At 35.2% G+C, this 25,385-nt stretch overlaps 1 protein-coding gene across 2 annotated transcripts in view; it reads right to left on the bottom strand.

The window, feature by feature from the left end:
• WASHC3 (WASH complex subunit 3) overlaps positions 1–25,046 on the bottom strand; it is a 42,817-nt gene extending 17,771 nt beyond the window's left edge. The window contains exons 1-5 of one of the 2 annotated variants that reach the window (XM_058568553.1): positions 24,940–25,046; positions 24,275–24,373; positions 17,275–17,340; positions 15,196–15,303; positions 11,394–11,504 (exon numbers count right to left, since the gene is read on the bottom strand). In XM_058568553.1, the coding sequence (XP_058424536.1) occupies positions 11,394–11,504; positions 15,196–15,303; positions 17,275–17,340; positions 24,275–24,373; positions 24,940–24,990 (435 nt within the window). In that variant the 5' untranslated portion in view covers positions 24,991–25,046. The remainder of the gene's footprint in view (positions 1–11,393; positions 11,505–15,195; positions 15,304–17,274; positions 17,341–24,274; positions 24,374–24,939) is intronic. The other variant, XM_058568554.1, reaches the window with a different exon arrangement.
• Between the last annotated feature and the right edge of the window lie 339 nt (positions 25,047–25,385).

The following is a 25,385-nucleotide window of genomic DNA, read 5'->3' as shown; positions in this document are numbered from 1 at the left end:
CAGGAGAGGGAATGAGTAGAAGTTGAAAAGATGCTCTGGGTTGGAAAACGGCAGCCAGTTCTCCAATCAGGTTCCTGTTACTTAAATTCTCACTTAGTGAAATGGACTCAACCATTTATTCATCTTCTGATTTTCAATAACGCTCTATTTAAAATATCTATATTACATTTTATGAACTATATTAGTAGGGTGTTATATTTAGGATATAATTTTCAGATGAAATATTCTATATAACAGATAAATGTTTACTGAACAAATCATAACACAAAAGCAAGCACATGCTCAATACTCTATTCTCTTTCTGGAAGCTTTCTGTGAAGGGATACAAAATTAATTTAAATAAATATGTCAATCACTGTAAAGTGAATATGGCTATCTAAAAAAAGGGAAGCTTTATTTCTAATGACTGAGCAGGTTTAGAAAATGCTAGACCCTGATGTTTAACTCTGATACTATTGCCTCCAAGGTCGTTAATTTGAACCTAAATAGGTGGACAAAAAAGAGGCCTTACAAATCTTGACTAGTACTATACACAGTGGTTTCTATGGAGCTAACAGTAAATTATTTCTTTTTCGATGATTATCTTAAGAAATCAGTTTCTCAGGGAGAAAGTATTTCTCACTGACTGCCCATCAGATATTTTTAAAGATGAAGGAACAAATTACACGATAAAATGGACAAAAGTGACACCAGGCATGACCAGGGCCCCAGGAAGTTAGTGAGGGAGTTATTACTATTTTACGCATAAGAAAAATACATGTTAGCAGTTCTACCAGTGACTTTTAGGCATGGGAACTAAGGTTAACCTAAATGCCTATCAAGAAAAACCTCTAAAGAAATTATTTCAAAAAGTTAGGGATCTATTGTTATGAGACAATTCAAAATACGGCTGCATCAATTTCTCCATGTGATTGATTTTTCTCCTGGGTATTCTTGCAACATGATAAATATTAGGTGTTAAGGACCAAAAAAGTGTTTTCTTTGTATTTTGTAGACACTCAAGTATTTGTTGATTTAAGAGTAATTTGGGGGCCGGCCCCGTGGCTTAGCGGTTAAGTGCACGTGCTCCGCTACTGGCGGCCCAGGTTCGGATCCCGGGTGTGCACCTATGCACTGCTTCTCCAGCCATGCTGCGGCCGTGTCCCACATACAGCAACTAGAAGGATGTGCAACTACGATATACAACTATCTACTGGGGCTTTGAGGAAAAAAAGGAGGAGAATTGGCAATAGATGTTAGCTCAGGGCTGATCTTCCTCAAAAAAAAAAAAAAAAAAGAGTAATTTGGCGCTGTGGGGGACCAATTTTCCTTCCTCCATTATGATGCAAAAACAATATGTAAAATTTAAAGACTTGCGTTGATAGGCTAATTAATGCTATAACTCCATTATGAATACTTCAGCTACATTATAGCTTTGCTATACCTCATTTCACTCAAATGATATTTGTTCTTTAAAACGTATTAATTAGAATTTTCTAGATTTAATTATACTTTTACTTTCTAGGAATAAAAACTTTCAAAGAATTTTTATAGCAAATCATTTTCGAATTTGCTACTTAAAAGTGTAATAAGTTCAGATGGTCTTTTGTTCAGTTTTTGAAAACTTATTTCTATACGTACCCATTCAAGAGGCTTTAAAGAAATAGCTCCAAATATAGCAATAAAAGCTATAAAGAATAGAATTCTTAGTAGTTAATTATAAACTTGATTCCACTGATTGAAACCACAAAGCATTCACTTTTGAACTAATTTTCCAATATTGGTAATGTGTTTGAACTGGTGTATTAAGAGTCTCTCATTCAATGGTCTTAGGGATCCATAGGTACCCACATAAAGAGACAGTCAGGATTAGGCATTCTATGCGGCTACAGAACCACAATGAAGGGTCCTGAATCTGATATCAACGTGTCATCAGCACATGGTCTAACCAACTAAGTGAATAAAAGTCATTTGTGAACTTGGGCTAGGAAAAGAAAAAGAAAAGTTGGGATGTTATGGTATATTATGAAAAACTTTGATGAGTTGTGCTTAGGTCTAGAGATATTTTTTAAAATTATACTGTTAAGATAAATACAAAAGATGTAGACATCTTCGGGTAGAAGAAAATCTAATTTTCATTCATTTTTCCCAATAAAATTCAATATTTTGAAATCTACATTATTTCCTTTTAAAACATACAGTTAACATATTAGCATTTCCTCCAAATTGTAAAATAATCCTTATAAAAAAATTAACTTATATATAACTATGTTGTTGCATCTTACATTGCTGTGATCCATTCAAGACAAATTATCTTCTGCACCAGGACTGTCCACCCCATTATGAATGCTTACACTATTTGAGATCCTTGTCCAAGTATGGTACTAAAACACCTTCTTCAAGTTGATGGTCTCTAAAACCTCTAAAACACTTCTCTCCCACCTGAGGTGAACCCACTTCCTTATTATAGCTTATTTGCTCCTCTGGGTTTTGCTTTTTTCCCCACTAATTAACCACAATCTTAGACAACAAATTTATAGTTAAGGTGAGAATCATGATATTTCTAAAAGAGTAAATAAATCTAAGTAACTACTTAACTTACATTAATATTATTTCCTCCTTACCAGTTGGGAAAAAGTTTATGTGAGGTTCCTTATTTCTAGAAGAGGTGGTGAGTAGGAAAAAAAGATAGAAGGGCAATGAGAAATCAAAGTTGGGTAACTAAAAAGTTACAGTTGGATCAAAGTAAAAGAACTATACCATACATTTCAGCAAGTATAAAAACTGTCATTGTTAGTGTATATATTCAAAAACTTTTTTATGAACCTTAATAATAGAATACTGTCCCTTCTGTCACAATTTCTAAACGAAGGGTTAAGGAGTTGTTTAAAGAAGTCAGAATGAAAGACATGAAGTCAGAAGTTAAAAATATTTTTCTGCTAAATGCCCCTGTCTTTGTTGGTTATCATTTTATATCCCACTTAAAGGAAATTTCTATGAAATCTAAAACTACCTTAAGCTCTAAAAGTTCCCTCCCCTGTGTTTGCTTGCTTGCTCTCTTTTTCCTTCTTTTGTGTGAAGGGGTGTACAGAGGTATGGTGCTATAGTGAATTTAAGGCAGATGAAGTAAATTTTACTGGCACTTAGTAAACAAATAAACTGAAATAAAGAATTAAGTGTTTTGGCTTAAAAGCACTGTTTCAGATAAGCTGTCCTATATATAATCTAAATTAATTTAATTATGATATTAATGACACAAAAATATGTAATGGAGAATCAATTCCTAAAAAAATATATTTTCTTCAAATACATTTTTATACTTAAGAAAAACTGATTTGACAAATTTAGGGTCTTAAATTTAGTACCTTATCAATTATTTTTAAAAGAAGATTATTTTGCATTCTCAGTTCTCTTACATTTCACTTCTCCTTTTAAATTATTTTTTAATCTAAATTAATTTTTAATTATATGCTATATTATTAAAAAACAAAGAATTCAAATGTACAGTAGCCAAATATCCTCCTACAGCTCTAATGGAGACTGGCATCTGTGTACACCAGCTTGTTGGTATGTGACTTATCTTCAAATATGACTGAGAATTCCAAACCCTCCTGAGGTTCACAGTTCAAAATGTATTTTTCCAGAGACTGAAAACATCATAAACAAAAATAGTTATGGTTAAATGATTAGTTCCTGGAAACAAATTATTCACAAATTAACACTTTAATGGCATTTGAATGCCACCGAAGGATAGCTATAATGAAAAATACATGATATCAGTATTAAAATATTCTGAGCTCTATGATTATGGTAAAAGTGGTACTAGCGAAGAATATATGAGGAATACATAAGAATCAAGGTAGGCGCATATAATATTACTAAATGGATACTGACAATCATCTAACTTAGTAGTACCTGCCCACTACATGTTTTTCTTTCTAAGGAAAACAAGAAATCAGGGAAACACATCTGGAAAAGCAAGAAATTTAAAACCTGAACTTAGCAATATTGTTTACTGCTCTCTAACAAACATACATAAGGAAAATAAAAGAGCAAAGAATAAACAAAAGGGCAATTATAGCATTTAAAAGCAATACTTCTCAACATTAAATGTGTACATAGTATGACTGATTCTGAGCTCCCTAACTTTCAAGGCAACTTGGGAAGGGTTCAAAAGGCAGCCAAAATATTGAAAAATCATAATCTGTAAAACTGGCATAATAATTCTTGACACATCGTTTCCTTAGAGGCTAGTTCACTGACTTTAGCAGAGAATAAGTAATTTTGGTAGTTTTTTTGCCAAGAATACAAAAAACGTTACCTGTTTCTAGGTTCTCCAGATACTCAGGCCATGGCAAAGCATAAGTAACATCTCAGGGGTTCCCAATTGGTGGCTAACTGTCAACGTTTTCTGCCTTAGGGGGATCTCTATCCTTCCTGCATTTGATGTAAGATAGAATGCAGAGGAAGGAGGATAACTGTGGTCACTTGAGTTCCATTTATCCCAACTTAAAGTTACTACTCATACAGTCCACCAGTCTGCTAATCTTAACTTCTTTCAGTTGTAGTCAAATGGATCTGGCTGATCCTTTAGTTGATGGGAAGGATAAAATACTTTCCCTTTCCAATTTTCAAAGTTGGCTAAATTACGCAATTAATTAAATGGACCAATGTTCACTTGTATCTTTTCTTTATCCACATTCTTATTTGTGGGAAATCAATCTTTGTACATGCAGCTTTTATCTTCAATGAACAGTGTGACGCTAAAACACCACAGAAAGTTGTCTCCCCCGCCCCAAACCTTTATGTGCTCAAAAAATACTGACCTTGATATTGATTAATAAACTTTACGTATTATAAAGGAAACAAAACACATATTAATATATTAATAATAAACACATATTAATAAGACCTACAGAGATAAAAAGCAACAAAAAAAGAAATAGCACATAGTTGTTAAACTAAATCTGCACTAGTGTTTTCCACAGCTTTGATTACACATGAACCAGCAGCTCCTCCTTCCTTTTGACTACCCCATTGATCAGTGATGAAGAACCTACCCTGGAACTCTCTAGACCACGGAAAGTCACACTGGGGTCATATCCCAAACAAGGTTTTAAAGCCTTTAATTACTCTTACAAAAACTAAACCTTATCTAAAGAGTACTCTACTTCATGCTTGATTAGTTTCTCCAGGTCCAAGGTGCATAACTTCTTGATGAACATCTCTAGTAATCAGCTGGAGATTCTTCATCCTTAGGTAATGGAAGTCACATTTTCCCAAGCCCGACAGCCACTGCTGGCAACAGATGCATCAGCACCACCAGAACCAAGGAGATTATTCAATTCACATTTTAAGCCAGCCAAAGAAAATAGAGCTTTAAAAAAGTCTAAGTGTCCAAAGAGACTGTTTTGGCAAATACGGTTTCAAAAAATACAAGTCATTAGCTTCTTAATGTGGAAGTCGGACTTTCCCAATGCGCAATTTATTACTGGCAAAGGATTTACCAAGCTCTGCCAGTAAAAAGGGGGGAATTGTTGGAAAAGTGATCTATGTACACAATTCCAGTTAAGTTATAAAAGCAATATGTAATTTAGTAAAAGCTTGTGCTGCACTATTATGACAACAAACATTAAATCAGAATCAATTATCTGCTACATTTGGAACACAACAGTATTACTCACTGAAAAATCTTGTGTAAAACTTGCTTAAAAAGAAAAAAAAAAAAAAATCAGAAAATGCCAGCAGGTGTTCCAGGAACATTCATTAACAATGAGATCCAAATTTGGGGATCAATTAATAGATCATAAATCTAGAGCAAACTTAGGATCTCATTTTATGTATGAGGGAACTGAGGCCTTGAGAGGTGACATGTCCTGAACTTGGTCACACAGGGTTGTATGACAAAGCTAAGAAACTATACCATGCTGCATGTCAGCAGGACAGAGCAAAGATCTGGGGGTACTCCTGGCACTCGAATTGTTCTCACAGAGAACAACTACCTTCTGGATCTGTAATCATTCTTATATCTCACAAAGGGTAGGAATCCAGGAGTGATAGAAAAAGGTATAAAGACCAAAAAGCAAGGTACTGCTGGTTTCTCTGTGAACTGGTACTTGTGACTACGGAAAGATTCCGTTGGCTTCTGTTCAAAGGAGTTTATATTAATTAAGCAGTTTTAATTACCTAGGCTCTAAAGTAGATTTACAGGTATTTGATAAAGTGAGGCAAGGCAAATACAAAAGCAATACATTCCAGAGATAGCTAGGACCCAGGAAGAGGAAGTTTTCATGGCAGCTTAAGAAGAAAGCCAAAAAAGACTGTAGTTCATCCTGATATCCAGGGAGCCTAAAAATTAAAAAAATATATCTGCATTTGTAATTTGTAGGACTTTCAATGCCTTCCTACCTGAAATGAGTGAGCACCACACGGGTGGTCAGCAAATTCAAGCTTTTATACTAGCAAAGACGCTGACAGGGCTTGAGAAATACTTGTCCACTCTGTCTTACTAGAGCGAATGAAATGGTTCTAAACAATAGTTCAGGAAGGAAGCAAGAGGACAGATTACAAGAGAGCTGACAGCCTGGTAAGCACTAAGATGCTGAGTGGAAGAACATTACACTTTGGAAAAAGATAAGAAACACAGCATAAGGGGAATTATAGGTATAAGACTCTGCTTATGGAGCAGCAATTGACACTTTTAAATGACAAAAATATAAAGGCAATTAAAAATGAATGAAATCCTGTTTTTGTCCTTAGGAGGTTAGAGAACTTGTGGCACTGTTAAATTCCTTTTGAGGATATAGAAATGGTTATTTGGGGGATCTTAGGAGATTTTTATACTGTTGGTATAAATACAGTGATTTTTTTCAGAAAGTCAGGTTTTTTTGAGAACACGCTATCTTCTCTTTTGTTAATACAAACAATTTCCTAAATTCCAGAATGTAGGCTTCTAAAACTCAGCTTTGATAACATGTAGTAATGTGTATGATGGGTGATAAACTACTCAAGGTCATATTAATAGACAAAGTAGTACTCATCTGATGAATTACGCTGATATTGGTCTTTCTGTACATTAATAACTAAAACTAAAATACCTGAGAAAAATTGGGTATTTTAATGAAAATCTACAATCTCGTTGGGAAAGTGAAACACTTTCCAGTATTGATAAGGCAATTTGTAATGAAGCTACCCTCTAGAATTAGCTGAGGTTAGGCTCCTCCATACAGGAAGTGGTCAAATTTGTTTTTTTTCTATCTATATCCCTCTGAACCCTGTCTGTTCTCAGTCACACTCAAGTAACTGAACCACCTTAGTAGAATGAACACAACTGATTAGAAGACTAACACAGAAAATAGGAAGGCATTTCACTACCCTAGAGTATAGAAGGTATACTCTATTTTTTTATACCAATAACAATGGAAGGATTTACCTATAAATCAATATCTATATACATATATATGGAAAGTCTTGAACATGGGATAAAGGAACCCCTAAGTGAGGCTAAAAGAAGGCAATAGTTGTATTATCAGATGGAGCATACTTTCTGGCTACCTGACCAGATGCAGGATTTAGATGAGGCTTTCCAAAACAAGTTATAAACAAGCACAAGGATAAGATACAGACATGACGGGAGATATTACTTATTTACATGCACTCGCAGCTTGTTTTTGCCCAAATCAGAGCATCTGCTAAATTCCTAAGTTACCTTGCTGAAAATTTCATCCTTCAACAGATAGGAGAAGTAATGAAGGGAACTGATTTAACTATTTCATACTTATATTTAAACAAAAAGGCAGAACTGAATGATGATGCAGAAGTGACAGGAACTCTGGTAGGGACCATGCCAAGGAAAGACAATACTGAGCATTGTCACTGTCAAACATGTAGCCTATATCTGTGGTTGGACATTCTGAGTCACTCATGATATTAGGAAACAGGAAAAATGGTGGATTTATAGATAGCTTAATAACTATAATCCAAAAATAACGATTAGCAGATTCATGTCAACCTTGAGAGAGATCTCTTCTTGGTCTATTCTTGGTTTGGTCCTACAAAACATTTTATACCAATAACTTGAAGAAATGGGAGCATATCTGTACATTTCCAGGTGACACAAAGCTGGGAAGGAGAGTTAATATGCAGGATAAAATAGTCCACTCAACAGATATTGACTGAGTACCTTATGGGCAAGGTGTTAAAGTGAACACAAAGATGAATCAAGATACAGTTCTTCCTCTTATGGTTTTCTTTTCAACAGGGGAGATAAAAATATGGATAAGTTGTCATAGAATAAGATATGAGTGATAAGTTCCATAAAAAATATAAAGGGATTGGATAGGTCAATGATGAGAGATATTACTTCTAGCTTTATGTATTGGTGGGTCCAGAATCTGAGATGATTTAGTGGAAGTGTTCACAGGAACATGTCAGATGACTAGAATTTGGACATGTAGTAATCAAGAGAAGGGGAATTTGATTCAGAGGTGGAAAAGCATAGAGCATGTATTGGGAAGGGTTTGTGGTTTTGTCTGAAGAATGAAATGTAGGACAGGGAGCAGTAGAAAACAAAAGTTGGGTAATAAGATTCTGGGATACAGGTTGGCACAATAAACTAAAATCAATAAAATTAAATTTAACTTGGATGAACTTCCAGTTTTAGGATGGCAGTGTAGATGCTGCTCCCTCCTTTCCTCTTGAAAACTACCTCAAACAATAAGGCAAAAAGAAATAGAACACAAACTTCAATTTCAGTGACTAAGAGGCATATATGAACTACAATACATGGAAATTAAAAGCAGATAAAAGAATGATTATGACTTAGCAGAGGATGGCCAAGTCTGAAGAGGGGGACACCACAAAGCAGCAGCACTCCCAGAACCCTGGAAATGTTCAGGAATTAGAAATTCCTGTACCAAAGGCAGAAAAGAGGCAAAGGACTGAAATGAGGAAAACTGGGCTAAAAACAGGAAAAGTATGAGGCAGAAGAAACCGAACTCCTGCCCATACTAAGTGACACCAAACAAAAAGGATGGGCTGAAGCTAAGTGCTAAATTCTGCTAGAGAATTAGATAGTTTTTTAAAAAAATAAATCAAACAATTCCTTATTCTTTCTGAAATGTTTTTAAACACAAATTATTTTAAGGATGTTATAATATAGTGTAAAATATTTTAAACAGTTCTTAATCAGAAGAGCTTTTTCGGAAATACACATGCTCTAGCTCCACGTCCCAACTCCAGAGACTCCAGTAGGGTGGGGACTAGGAACCTGTATTTTGACCAAGTTTCTTAGTCTGAAAACCACTGAGCTAGTGTGAAAAAGAAATCTATCACCAAAACCTATCAAAAGGTAAAATGGCATAGAGAAAAATACAGGCATTTTCATTCCTAGGTAAATACTATGTGCCAGCTATTGTTCTAGGAACCGGGAAGAGTGCAAGACACAAAAAATTCCCTACTCTCATGGAGTTTATATTCTAGTAACAGGAGAGACACAAAGTGATGTAAAATATGTAGTATTTTACATGTTATTGGATGGGTATATGAAGAAAAAGACAGCAGGGAAGGGGTAAAAGGAATGGGACCAGAGACAAGGTAATATCTGAGTAAAGATTTGAAGGAAGGTAGTGAGCAAACCATGAAGATATCTGGGAAAAAGTGTTTCAGGCAGAGAGAATAGCTGATGCAAATGTCCCGAGACAAGAGACTGCCCGTATATTTATTCAAAGACCATCAAGGAGGCCAGTAGAGCTGGAGCAGAGTGAGCAAAGATATGAGATCAGAAAGGTAACAGGGGAGCGATATTGTACGGGGTCTCATAGGCTTGTGAAGGACTGGCTTTTACTCCTGCTGAGATGGTAAGCCATATAATTAGAAAAACGAATATTTAAAGGGTCGTTTAAATATATACATTCATACACACACACACACATATGATATACATGATTCTGAAAAGCAATGGGATTTGTCTAAGTAATTAATAACAAAAATAATGTCAAGTAGTATCTGACCTTAGTTTGCTAAATAAATCTAGATGGTACCTAACATAGTACCTTAAAGTACGTGTTTAGTAAATATTTGTGGAATAAATGAACAGTGGATTTATACTGAAAAGGAAAATCAGTTTCTGAAGTTCTTGTAAAATCAGAGGCAATGTATCAAGAATATAACAGTTACCCTAAGATGCAGTCTTTCATCAAAGATTTCAGGGCATTCTTATAGATATCATCAAGTAGATTTTCCTACTTCATATATCATATGTTAGGCAAGAAGAGACTAACATAAAAAGCCTTCTAGAATTACTCTGAAGCTTTTCCTCTTTTGTTTGAAAGAGTCAAACACACAGTTTTTAACAATCCAAATCTTAAGCTTAGCTTAAGCTTTCCTGGGTTCTAGCTTTAAAAACTTATGATTCCTAATCAAACTAGCTCTACTTTATTCTTATTAATTAAAGAACTTTATATAATTTCATCCCAAAGTCTGGTTTATTTTTTTTCTAAAGCCTAGAGCCCAGGATTTTGACTGTCAATGAAGAATTTTGAAGGTGACAAATCCTCTTCTTCTGACAGCTGGGAAAAGTGAATGTACTTTCTTCTTCCCATTGTCACCACCATAGCTTCTAAATGAGCCAATCTACTCTTCTGGTTGTCAGGTAGTATTTGTTTTTAAATTATTTTGGTGATAAATAATGCCATGGACAGCAGAACAAAACTGTTCTTCTTTAATATTAGTACTTCTTTTGCCTGATAACAGAATTTTACAAAAGTATTAATTTTTTGATTAACAGAAAAATGATGGACAGCTAGCTCCTTCAACCACTGTAATAGGACTCTCTACAGGAAAGAAAAGAAATAAACTTCTGCTGTCATGGACAACTGCAAATATTTTTGGTGTCATAGCATGTAATGACTTCTTAGAAAAAATATGAATGCTAAAGCCATATAGTATTAAAAGCATTACCTCACTTAGCCAAGAGACTTATGCTCTTTTCTATGAACCAAACCACCGACAGATGAAATTCAGAATAAAAATACACACAAGAAAACATTATTTGTGCTAGCATATGGGAATTAAGCTAAAGCCATATGATTTACCAAATGCATAGTCCACTTGCATTCCTCTATCTGATACATGCAAGATTTGCAATGATAACTTTATGTAAAGCAAAAATACTTACACAAATCTATATTAAACTATGTTAATTTGAATGTGAGATCAGTTTTAATTAGAAAGATTTGACTTCTGCTTACTTTTCATCAGGGCATTAATTAAACATAGGAAAGAAGTAAGAGAGTAGAAAAACTTGGTCACTTGGTTTAGCAGTTTTCTCAGAGTGAAAAAATAACAATGAAACCTCCAGGTTAAGAATTTCAAATGAGGCTGCTAGACAGAGAAGACAGACCAAATTAGCTTACCACTTGAACCATTTTGAGATATCTGGCATATCTTGGATCCTTGGCTACAGTTAAGATATTTTCTGCTGTTACTTCACTTTCCTGTGGTCCAGAGTCTTGTAAACTGTTCTGCTGTAGAGAGAGTATTATGTGTAAATCTTTAGACAATTCATGAAAGGGGTCCATTAATATTACTTAAAAGGGATGTTTCTTTTTATAATTCTAAAACAATCAATATCAGAAAAAAACATTTCTAAAGTTAAATACCAATAATTTAATTATGGGATATATGTTTCCAAATATTTACAAATACTTAAATATGATTTCAGAGGAAGCTACACTTAACATCAACATTATATTGTTCCTTAAAAAACACAAATATATTCATGGCATTAAAAATATTAGAATTCTACTTTACTTGTCCGAGTGCTGATATATTACACGAATTCTAGATGGGCATATTATTTTAATAAAACTTTTAATAAAGCTAATAAAACTATTTGATTTGTCAATTATTCAACTCCAGTGGACAGTGAGTTGATCTGCTAGGTATCTACCATCTACACAATTGAATTCCACACTTATTAAGTAATCTTATTCTAAGTGGATATGGCTATTCTAACATCTTAGAAAGCAATGCCTGGAGAGTTTGTGGATGAGAAGCCCATTTCCCAGACAAAACTATCTGGTTTTGTATATTGCAGCTACTGATGGAACTATTAACGGTAACATTCTCCACAGAGTGGTTAAGATGAAATACTAAATACTACTTACAATGAAGAATACTGGGGAGTGGTCTTTTTAGATAAAAATGCTTCTATCGTACAGGCAGTTCTCATTTTGCATGGTACCGTGTTAACTGAAACTTGTCCAGACTGAAACCCTGTCCTCGCTTAAATGCAAAGCTAGGACTGTCTGTATATAGTTGATTTTTCTATCTATCTGAACACTTAGAGTAAGTTTACTTTTGTGAATTCTCACTCATTATCTGTAGATTAGCATTAAGAGGAAGTACCTTAATAGAATGAAATCAATTTTATGTCTACATATCTATGCTGAAATGTAGATAAATCAAGAAGTACTTTTAAATATTTATAGTTTTTAGAATAGAAATATAAATTATATATTAAGGTTTTTCCTCAGATAATTCAAATACAGATTAAACCTGTGGAAAACTCTGAAGCAAACAAAATATCCAAAAATTGTTTAGGTTTCTCCTGTTATATGACATACAAAAGTGAGTAGACATATATATTCATCTGTGAAATACACAAATACAAAAAGTCCAAAACATTTAATTAAATAAAAAATTCAAACAAAGCCGAAGTATGTTTCTAAAAAAATTACGGACAATAAACTCATAAAATAGCATAATGGAGCAAATGATAATTACATACAGCCCCAACGGATTTCAAAACTCAGCCGTTAACTTTTGCCTAATAACGAAGACCTCAACAAGGTTTAATTATGTCAGGTCTTACACTTTTGCTAATTGAACGACCCACTGAATCCTCTATCATCTCTCTCAACTGTCCTTCATTTTATTCTCAAATTAATTTCAATCTGCACGATTGGACGTTCTATTGTGAGTAATGACAAGATCTGAACCATGAAATTAAAGTTCCAGAAAAATCAATATGCAAAGGTCTTTGACTCATATATAGATTAGATTGCAATGAATGGATGATTTAAAAGAAAAGTGCATGATTATCCTTTATCTGATGAGTGAGTTGACTGTAATGCCCATAGAAATTCTGTGTTAAGCAATACCTAAGTCCATTTCAAAATATTTTACATAAAATATACCAGTTAATAACAATGGAGAAATACGAAGTTGATTTGAATATAAAGAACATGCTGAGCAGTTATTTTATTAAGCTAATCAACACACAACTTTACCACAATTTTTTAAACTCAGGAATCCAACAGACTTCATAAATCCTCCAAATGAATTAATATACAATTTTAAAATAAAATTGCCAGAGTTGTATCAGGTCATTCTGAATTTTAGAAAATTAAGCTGTGATTACTTGTAATCAATTTTTTGAGACCTTAAATAGACAGGACCAATTCATTTCCATCCAATTCATTCCCCAAATACATATTATATCTAAATATATGGCTCCTCCCAGAGGGCCTTGTACCACATGTGCTCAATATGTTTAACGAATTCGACACAGGTGCTGGAGACAGTGTAGTGTAGTAGGTAAGAGCTAGGACTTTTGGCACCAGATTGCCTGGGTTAAAAGTTCGGCTCTTACGCTTATTGTTTGACATTTGGCTAGTTACTTAACTTCTGTATACCTCATTTGACACATCTGTAAAGCACAATTGATAATATACTATTTACTTCATAGGGCTGCAGTAAGGATTAAATGAGTTAATTTATGAAAAGCATTTAGAAGCACGCCTGGCACACAGTAAAGACCCTTTACATGTTAGTCATTATCATCAAGGTCAACACTATCATGATCTAAAAAGTATCCTATGGAAAGTATCTCCAGGCACAAATGCAGAATTCCATACAGATTGGAAGTCTACTTGTTCACTAGTACTTGGTAGATCACTATTTTAGTGATTATTTCATTTTGCATTTTAATACCTCATTGAGATACATGAGAAATTGTTCTTAATGAAAAACTTCTATTTTTTGACATAAAAAGTAATATAAAATTTAAATTTATACGGAGCATAAATGAACATTAGGACATAAGAACCAGATGTAAAGTGTGGCCCTTACTAGGATGCTGATTTGAACAAAACAACTCTAAAAACACACTTTTTTTTTTTTGTGAGATCAGCCCTGTGCTAACATCCGCCAATCCTCCTCTTTTTTTTTTTTTTTTTGCTGAGGAAGACGGCCCTGGGCTAACATCTGTGCCCATCTTCCTCCACTTTATATGGGACGCCGACACAGCATGGTTTGCCAAGCAGTGCGTCGGTGCGCGCCCGGGATCCGAACCAGCGAACTCCGGGCCGCCGCAGCGGAGCGCGCGCACTTAACCGCTTGTGCCACCGGGCCGGCCCCTAAAAACACACTTTTTAGACAATTGGTATTTCTTAGATCAGTAGCTCTCAAATTTCAACAGTCTACAAATCACTTAGGGATATTGTTAAAAGGTAGCTTCTGATTCAGTAGGTCTGGGGTGGAGTCTGAGGTTCTGCATTTCTAACAAGCCCCTAGGTGATGCCCATGCTGCTGGTCCCCGGAGCATACTCTGAGTAACAAGGGGTGAGACGATACCAGGGAATTACTGTTAATTATATTGTGTGTGCTAAAGGCACTGTGGTTATAGAAGGAAATGTCAGAACTTTCCAGAGATGCTCAAGGAATTATACAGGGTTGAAATGACATGATGCCTGGGATTCACTTCAGCAAATGACAAAAAAGACATCTGAAGCAGTTGCAACAAAATCTTAACTGGTGAATCCAGGTAATGGGCATCTGGGTATTCACTGTACTATTCTACTTTTGAGTACGTTTGAAAGTTTTTATAATAAAACATTTAAAAAGTACATTTCTTAGAAGAACTTGGAAAAATTTCCATAATGAACTTGAAGAAAATCATTATGTTCAAGATTTTTCCTAGTCCTGTATAGATGGATTTTCTTTTTTATAAGCAAAGAAAATATTAAAGAAAGCCCTTCAAAATAACAAAATAAAACAGCCACTTTTTTTCAAACTTCATTTTCTATCTTAAGGTTTTAAAATATTACTATTCAAAGTTACACACTTTTATTTAAATTCTTCCTTCAAACCTGCTGCTTAGGTCTGGTTCAACCAAGAAGATCTGCTCACGTTTCTTGGAACTTAAATACTTACCTGTGATTGCTCTGAAGTGGTTTCAGAATGTGATTCATTTTTAACACTAGTGACACTTATAGGAGATACTTCAAATGTGACATCATCTAGGCCTGGGATAGATGACAACTGAGAAAAGAAAATTAATGTTGGTATATGAGGATAATATTAGGTGCTTAAACACTATAAGTTTCTAAGTGTGTGTGTTTTAAATATCTGTCAAGTTTTAAGCCTATAGAAATAGGTTTACAAAATCTCATCTTTGGTGTTTGAAATTCTCCATGCCAAAAACTATTTAAAAATGAAAGGAATTCACAAATAAAACATTTTTGAAGAATTTCTCACAAATCTAATTTAGCTTATAACCATTCTTTTCCCAGGAATTATTTTTAAAATATAAGAGTGCTGGTGTAAGGAATGAGAGCAGAGGCTTTGGAGTCAGATTGCTTCGGTTTAAGTCACAAGCTACATGACCTCGTGTAAATCTCCCTCAGCCTCAATTTTCTCACCTGTAAAGTGGGGATAAGAAAACTTACCTCACAAAGTTGTTGTAAAAAGATTTTTATTAAATATACTTTGTAAAAAAAAAAAAAAAGTGCTTGGCAGCATATTTTAAATTTGAATTATCTGGGAAATGACAAAACTCTTGACATTACATTTTAATGTCTGACACAGTTCATTCTTTAAACATTTATCACTGAATGTTACTAAAATGTGTTATTTTTCACACACAAAAGATGGGCCTGTTGTCAGTGGGTAAGCATTTCAGGTTGGATTTGCAAGATCCATGAAAACCCTCTTTTCTGATTTCATCCTAATATCAATGATATACATTTGTCAGATGTTTGGCTAACTTTGGGGATTAACTCTATGGCCATGGAAATAATTAAGGTTAACTTGTCCATACCATATTGTGACCTTGGACTCTAATTCAAGAATTCCCCAAACACTAAAATAAGACACACACTCACAATAAAGAATAATGAAAAAAACCAATGGTAATAAGATCTGAAGCAGCGATATTCATTGAGAACTGTTGACTGATGACAGTACTTAGCACAGTGGCTATGGCCCAAATAGTTTCAAGGGAGTATGTCTGCTAGGAAAATATTTTGAATATGTTCAAGGGCCAGATATCCTAAATTTTCCAAGCTAGAGAAATGTTCTGAGTGAAATATAGTGACTGAAGTCCACAAGAAGATGTAGAAAGTACATACTAGACACTCTGATCCTATGCTAAAGATATCAGTCATTTTACTTCCTCATAAATATTCAATAAACATTTTTTCAGATTTTTTGTTGTTGTTGTTGGTGAGGAAGATTGGCCCTGAGCTAACATCTGTGCCCATCTTCCTCTATTTTGTATGTGGGTTGCTGCCACAGCACGGCTTGATGAGTGGTGTAGGTCCGCACCCAGGATCCGAACCTGCGAACCCAGGCCACCAAAGCAGAGTGTGCTGAACTTAACCACTACGCAACCATGCTGGACTCCAATATTTCTTTGATAAATAAACAAAGTCACAAAAACATAGTAGTGTCTCCATTATTTTATAAATAGGAAAAACACACAAAATCTGCAAGCTTTCAAATCAAAACACCCTTCTATTTTTCTTGGTTATCTCTTGTAATTTCTGGCATCAAAATTAGTCAAATCAAAATTATTAGCATTTAATATATTTGCAAATGGAAAATAGCTGATATTTTCTCCAAATTTTGTTCTGGAGATATCTAAAATTTTATATAATTTTTACTGTGTTATCAAATGATTACTATCAAGATAATTGTGAATTTTCCATCAAATGAAGTAAACTATATAATAGCTCAATTTAACATGTTACTCATATTATGCTTTTGACAAGTATAACGAAAAAAATCTCACTCCATGTGTACATTTAAACAGAGTCAGTTAATGGTTAAATAATGAATATCACTCCTTTTGCAATTATAATGAATTAAAAAAAAAAAAAAACCACTGTACTACCTCATGGATACTGGAGCTAAACTGAATTCATTCCCAAATGCAATTAAAGTTAAGTATGACTGAGAAAGCTGGTATATGCAGAGCAAAGTTTATACTATAAATTATTCAGAAATACAAACCTTTGCATCTAAAATATTGAGAGTTGTTTCAATTTGTTGGATACGAAGAGAAAGGTCTGCTAGTTTCTGGAAAAGAAAGATTAGAAACAAAAGAATAAAGTTTGAATAAAATAAACTGTTAACAAACAGCAGATTAGAAAATAATAAAAACTATGGTTTAAGTATTTGCCATTTTCTAATATATTACTCTCTTATTGACATGAGTGGGAATGGTAACTCAAGTAGTCTATTATCTTCATTAACATGCTTCATGGTTATTTTATAAAACTGTATTCACAGATAAGAAAAAATTACATTTTCAGCCTTGTCAAACTCATTATCAGAGCCATAATCAATCATTGAGACCAGAATGTCAACTCCTCCCAGGACAGAGATTTTGTTCACTGCTATACACTCAATGCCCTGACACTTACCAGGAGCCTGATAATTATTTGTTGATGACTGAAGGAATTCTTCATAGAAAACAGAATAAAAATTAGCTCAAAACAGCCCGAAACAGGATCTGCCTTTATAAATTACTTAAACACCTAAGTATATATAATTAGTCCCAAATTCAAACTTTCCAATTTGGAAAAGTAAAAGGGGATGAAATTAGAAGATGCGAAGCTCATGCTGGAAAGAATTAAAACAAAGAGAAAAAAATAGGAAAAGTACTAGAATAGCAAAAGGAATCAATCTACCATCAAAATCCAAGATAAAGCAGAACCAAAAACTTACCATGCTCCAGTTATTCTGTACAATTAAATTATCTATCTATCCACACAAATAAAAGTAACATCATAAAATATGATCCATAAGAACATTTATTTAAACCTCCTGAATCCTAAACATTATTATATTCAGTGACACAGTCCAAGAGCAGTTGGCCAGTTTACTAGCTGGCAGAAGTGCAGCACTCTGACCGATTTTTGGGATATTATCAAGATCCTGACTAATTCATTTAACACCCCAAGAAATGATCATTTTGCCCACATTTGGGGGGGAAAAAACTGAAAGCAACCACAGATTAGGTAATGCTTCTTCACAAGACACTTATTTTTAAGATGAGCATCTTGATATCTACGAAGATATAATTTGGAAACAAAACACTAGAATCTAGATTCAATGGCATTCGAAGCTAAGTTTAATCTTGATTTCTACCATTTGTTCACATAAGACTTTTCTGTAAACATAAATACAGGTTTATAAAACACCACATGGATGAATTCCTCTCCAAATTATAGGTGTTGTTCTGAAAATTAAATTTTAGCAAATTTAGACTCTGGGTGATGATGATGAGTCAATGCAGATCGTAACAAATTGACTGGAACAAATGTACCATGATGGTAGGGAATGCTGATAGTGGGGGAGGCTGTGCGTGTAGGGTGACAGGGGGAAGTATACGGGAACTGTTTTCTGCTCAGTTTTGCTGTGAACCTGAATCTGCTCTAAAAAATAAAGTTTATTATGTTTAAAAAAAAAAAAAGGAAAATCCCCAAGTATTGCATAAACAGAATTTTTGTCATTCAAAGCTAATAAATGATCAACCCGCTTCTCACTAAGGCTAAAATGCTACTGTGTGAAATACTGGGAATCAAATTTCTCTGATTAAATTTCCTAAAATAGATGCTGTTTATCTGGAATTATTAAAAAATTGGTATGAAAAATTTTTCATGGTTAGATCATAAAACTAAATTGTCCTTAAATGGGTACTCAACGATTCACACAGAATAGGCTAAGGATTGAAATACAAGTCTTAGTAAATAAGGGACTAAAGATGAAAATGTTTATTTAGAAAACTACTTGTTGATAAGGAAGATTAAAGAGGCTTGGAGGAAAAAAGTTATAATTTCTAGAGCAGTTATTCTCCATTTTTTTGGATGCAGATTCATCTGCTATGTCAATCTTTTGCTTAAGCACTCATTTTACCTACTCTCATCTACTATTATCAAAACTTCACCAAAATGAAACGACCTGTTTTTCTAAATAAAACAAGATTATATGAATGATTTATTGATGCAAGACATGAAAGACATTGATCTAAACATCAATATATTTTAATTTATAATAATTTATCTGAATGTTTTTGATATCTAACCTAATTACAACCATAACTGCAAAGTACAAATAAATCTGAAACAAGTATAATTTAATAAAAAAAGATCTGTGATTTCTATTGGTGAAAGTCATAGGTCCCAATACTACTGTGATTTTTGGTGACTAAATTTAAAGTTAAGGAAAATGTGAAATTTAAGTTAGAGGTAAATAAAAATATAATTTTTTCTCATCCAAGTTCAGGTACCCCAAGTTTAGAACCACTATGCAAATGATTTTCTCAAAACCAGATCAACAAAAGGCTTTTCCTCTTGGCCAGGGAAGATCTTTGTTGTGGATAAACCATGTAATTTTATTACCCACAAAGGTATTATCCATTTTCTCTACAGCTGGTTTTTGAGAGTTTAAAATACTAAATATGTTATCTGGATTATATAATTTAATGCTTTAATAAATGACATATTACTATATCACAATTTTGAGTTTTTAAAAGTATATAATTGGTTCCTTTTATAATCCTATGCATTCTATTTTATGCATTTAAAAACATTAATTTTGCTTCACCAGAGTGCCAATGGGTCATGGCATAATTAAGAACCTTTGCTTTTCAAAGATAATTCAGCATAAAATATTTTTGAGTCTGTTCTCATGGAATTACTGCTATAACATACATAAACATATACTTTTTAGAAAGTCGTCGTCACTTAACAAAGTACACCTGGCTTCATTTATGGGCTGCAGAAGTTTATCTCTAAGATGTTTATGCCTTCTGCATTTGCAATCTACAACCCTCAGACCACTATAAAGCAGATTTCTCAAACTTGGCTCTATTGTCATTCTGGGCTGGATAATTCTTTGTTGTGAGGGGCTGTCCTATGCACCATAGGATGTTTAGCAGAATCTCTGACCTCAACCCACTAAATGTCACTAGTACTCTCCAGTTGTGACAACTAAAAACATCTCTATACATTGCCAAATGTCCCCTGGTGAGAACCACTGCTCTAAAGTGTAGATGACTATGGACAGTAACTGTCCCCACCTCTGAAAGTTTTAGCAGAGAGGAAATGGAAAGGTCTTTCTCATCCTTTTAACCATCCTTTTATCTTTATAAGGAGTTAAAGAACCTGCAATACCTTCGTTTGAGACAAAAGGGGAATTTACAAGGTACCTGAAGTTTGTTAGGTAAGCTGAAAATTTCTTGATTTATCACCCACATATTTCTAAAGCAGAGCATTTTATTAAAGTGAAAAACAAGAAGAAAGGAAGAAATATGGAGTTAATAGTTGAACCTGGAGACAAAAATAAAATACTGTGGGTTTTCAGGGTAGTAAAATACCCAGTTTGCATATCCAGTTCTCTAAAAGAGAAACAGTATTTTAAAATAATGGATCTCTTGGTATATTACACTGGGTTGGATATGTCTTAGAAGTCAGAAAGGGAAGCAGTTGATGGTTTTATTAAGCTTCATCTGACACTTAAGCCCAGCAGTTGTAAAAGTTGTAAAAGCAGTTGTAAAAGTTGTAGCAGTAAATAGAGTTTTAAGCAAAACATTATTTGGCTGAAGCTGATGGTGGGCTTAAAAATTGGAGGTAGAAGACACGCATTGTAAAATTTTCTAGGTTATGTGAGAATTCTCAGCACTTTTGCCCGTACTTAAAGATTTTAGAAGAAAGAAACATTTTAGAATATTTAAAAAAATGATTAAAAACCCAGTATTCTAGGCTTGTTACCAGTCTAAATCAAAAGAACACATCTGACTGCCCTGCTTATAGAGTACCTTTGACTTTAAAATTCACTATAAGGTTATATTTCTGCTTAGTTTTATCTGCAATATGCATAGAACTTGTGTTGTCCTTTTTAAGTTTTCTGTCCCAATGGACCACCATAACAAGATTTTGCCGATTAGGGCCAGAATAGAAATGCTTACTTAGGATCTGTAAAGCAAGAGATGACCTTAAGTAACTTTGTATCTTGGGTCTGACTCAACTACTTTCCTCTCTCTGTCTTCTTCCTTCTCTCCTACCCTGTTTCCAGTCATTAGAAGAGTTACAAAGTAGCCTCCTATCCAGAAAGTTTTTAAAAATTAAGTCCTTCACTTTTCTCCTTATTAGAGAACACTAAAACCAGTATTAGTGATGAAGAAAGAGCCTTAGCAATTTGTTTGAAATTTAATTCCAGTTTGACTTAAGCTGTGACTGAAGTTGTTACAGTTTGGGTTTGGTTCAAACCAGATTATGCAAAAAACAAAAACCAAAAAACAAAATCAGGTTTTCTTTTTCTCCCCAGTTTACTTCCAGTTCAAAAAATAATAGCTGAGCCAGCCTTGATAGCCTAGTGGTTAAAGTTCGGCGCTCTCACCGCTTCGGCGGCCCAGGTTCAGTTCCTGGTCATTGAACCACACCACCCGTCTGTCAGTTGCTAAGCTGTGGCGGTGGCTCACATAAAAGAACTGGAAGGACTTACAACTAGAATATACAACCTTGCATTGGGGCTTTGGGGAGGGGAGAACAAAAATAATAGCTGAGATTCGCATTTTGTTGAAGGAAACAGTTGTTTTTGTTCTTGTTTAAGGCTTTAAGTAAACAAGGACTACAGGTCTTTGCTTAAGGCTTTAACTAAACAAGGATTACAGGTCTAATAGATGCTATTAACAAATTACAAATTATGTTGAAAAACCACATTGATCTTAACTTGGGAGAAAATGGCACCTTAAGTTTGAATATATATGTCCTTGGAATTTATCACATTAAAAAAGATATTACATCAAATGGACATAGTATAGCAAAGAGAGTACGAATCTAAATAATAAATTATGAAATAGCTATAAAGAAGACACTGCAGTCTCTCACTTGAAAAAGATGTAAACATGCCTCTTATTCAGATCAGAAGGTGCAATATAGCAGAATGGTGAGACATTTTTGTTCTTTCCAGTTAACAGATCAGAGTTGGAATCCTAGCTCTGCTACTTTCTAGCTGTGTGAGTGTGGGCAAGTTACAGCAGCTACCCCAGCTATAAATACTATGTACTCAAATATATATTGAATGAATGAATGAATGAACGAATGAGTAAATGATTTATACCTCTCTACATCCCAGTTTCTGCATTTCTAAAAGAGAGATAACTGGACTTCTCTCAGAGGGCTGGGCTGTGATGACTAAATACATGTAAAACACTTAGTACAATGCCTAGGCACACAATAAATACTAGTTATTGTCATCATACCAAGCAGTCTACAACTGACATAAATATCCAAACTGCTAAAACAAAAACTGTAAATAATGAGTTACAGTCAACCTAGAGTATCCATTAAGGAGAAAAAGGCAATAAGCCACCTTTAAACTTCATGAGTTTTTTGGTCAAGAAACTTTTCTCTAAAGTTCAGGGAAGAAATGGGAATAGTGATAGAGTTAAAACAGTTGGGGGAGAAGTTCAGACAGGAACAGAAAGGGGGGAAAAGAAGGAATCACGAGGCTTTCATAATTTACAAGCAGTCAATAAACAAGAGACGATTATTATATTTGATCTAGTCCCCAGGAAACAGCATTCACTCCTCAGGCAGTGAAAGTCGTTAGGCACCACAAAGGTGAGGGGCTATCCTTGTCTCAGAGCAGCTCCATCAAGTTGCTTTCACAGGTGTGTCTGCTGGTTGTTGTTGTTTTATTTTTTAACCTGGTGATGAAGAGCATGAGGATGGAGTATTTGCTCCTCACTGCTAACAATCCTGGAATAGTCTTTCTCCAGATACTTCTCCACCCTACCCTGATATAAAAAGTGAAGGACTAAATCCTTTAGTCAGTCAGTTCTACATCCCACTTAGAGAGGCAGCAGTACAAGATAAAACTCATGGAAGCAACCCCCTACTCTCTGGGCCTGTTAAGTAAAATATATTGAATTGAGCCCCTTACTCTATCAATTATCATTTTGCTTTCCTTTGCCTTAGTGAGAAGGCAGAAGAGATTTTGATAACTAGATAAAAACAGAAGCTGGAACCTTATACAAGTGAAAATAGTTTTCCTGTCTCCATGCAATTTTTATTAATAACACATCTAACAAAAACTCCACTTGCCAAGGCTATACTTTATATCAAATACAAGACAAAATGAACTCAATACTGTTTAATTGGCTCACCTGTGAATTATCTAATTTTACCCCTCATTCTCCTTTCTTAAACTCAATTTCAACCCATGTTTCCCATTTTCCTTCCCATTCTCTTTTTTGGCTTTTTTTTTTTTTTTTAAGACAGAGATCCCTGGATCTGGTATCTAATCCTTAATTGGGTACTTAATCCTCATTTCACAAGTTATTTGCAGAAAGTATTTTTATTTCCATGATATTTGATGCCAAAGTTATGTTCCTAGGCTACCTCCCCAACCATCTTTTGGATGAAGGAATGTAAAATAATTTTAATACAAACTGAAACAATGTGTACTTAAAAATGTAAATCTGGGGGCCAGCCCAATAACGCAAACGATTAAGAGCTTGAGCTCCACTTTGGCGGCCTGGAGTTTGCAGGTTCGGATCCCTGGTGCACACCGACACACTGCTTGTCAAGCCATGCTGGGGCGGCGTCCCATATAAAGTAGAGGAAGACGGGCATGGATGTTCGCTCAGGGCCAATCTTCCTCAGCAAAAAAAAAAAAAGTAAATCTAAGGAGTTAGAGAAACATAAGAAATTTCAAAATAAAAAATGTTTTCAACTGTGAAATTTTGGAATTCTTTTTGTCCTCTGTAATCACAATAAGCCTTACCGAACTATTTCACAATGGCCTCTAGAAAACTAATTCAGCAGAGGTGGGATGCAGGATTGATGGTAACTGAACCCAAGAGGATTTAAGGCATGTCAACATAATTGGGTGACGAGGTCATGGTATGTGAATACTGTAAAGACTGTTTTACTCATTTGCCACCTTCAAAAATGCAAGGCGATTTCTAGGCTACTCATTAAACCAATATCACAGGACCTACCTCCTCACAAACTGTAGAAAAGCGGTTGAGGAACTGTACAGTGTGCACCACAAACTGGTTTAGAAATGCCACCGTTCTTTTCTGTTGAATAGCTGGCACCTGTATTATGTAAAAACAAATATGATTCGTACAGGAGGAATGTACACCGTGCAATCCCTTTGATACGAATAACGAGGCATTTTGCTGTGTGATATGAGTTCTGTGAAGCACTGTGAATAGCCATTAACTTGTTTCCCCAAACTGTGGGGGTGGGGTGTCCGAAGATGAGAGAGGCTTTAGAAAAGTTGGAGAATGGGCTCTGGATTCGCAAGTACGAACTTGCCGGTAAAGATAACACACATAAACACACAAAAAACTCGGGGGCCGAATAAAAGAGGTAGGGTTAGAGGTCGCGACCGGCCCATGTCGCCAGCGGGTCACTCTTGAGCACAGACTCGTGACGCACGAAGCGAAGGCTGGGACAGGCACATTACCCCCCCTAAGCAGCTTGACAGGGATCCCTTTTCAAGGTGAAGGCTGGCACTCTCCCTCCCGAGGTCGGCAGAAGAGAGGCCCGGAGCCAGCCACAGGGTGTGGCATGGAGCGATGGAGTCCCCTGGGAACCTGGCTTCCCTTCCCCATCCTCCTCCCGGGTCGCCAAAAGTTCAGCTCCGTCATTCACAAACCTTGGTCAGGTCTATGCCTGACCCCATGAGCGGAAGCCCATCCTCGTCCATCTCTTCAGCGGGCGGGAGACCCAAGACTCACGCACAAACCCCTCCCACTCCGGTAATAGCGTCCAAAGGCATCCCCTAGTCCCCGCCTCGCAGGCCCTTCCCGCCGGAAGGAAACGCCTCCCGCTCGCCAATCACTCGGCGGCTCCCGGAGAGCCCGCCCCTTTGCACGGCATTCTGGGATTGGTAGTTCTAGATCCGGATTGTGACGTCAGGCGCGGGGGCGCAGCGTGGCGGAAGCCTGCGGTTCTGATAGTAAAATGTTAGAGCTGGGGCAAAAAACAAAAGTAAAAATTGAGTCCGTTTTAGATTACCCCTGCTTAATGCTGTCTGTTATATAAATAGGTAAGCCATTCGTTAATCAAAAAAAAAAAACCACGTATTTTTTTTTTTTTTTT

This window comes from Diceros bicornis, chromosome 25, assembly GCF_020826845.1.
Source record: "Diceros bicornis minor isolate mBicDic1 chromosome 25, mDicBic1.mat.cur, whole genome shotgun sequence".
In the NCBI taxonomy this organism is placed as follows: domain Eukaryota; kingdom Metazoa; phylum Chordata; class Mammalia; order Perissodactyla; family Rhinocerotidae; genus Diceros; species Diceros bicornis.
Note: the sequence above shows the minus strand (reverse complement) of the source record. Positions and strands in the feature narration are given on the sequence as shown.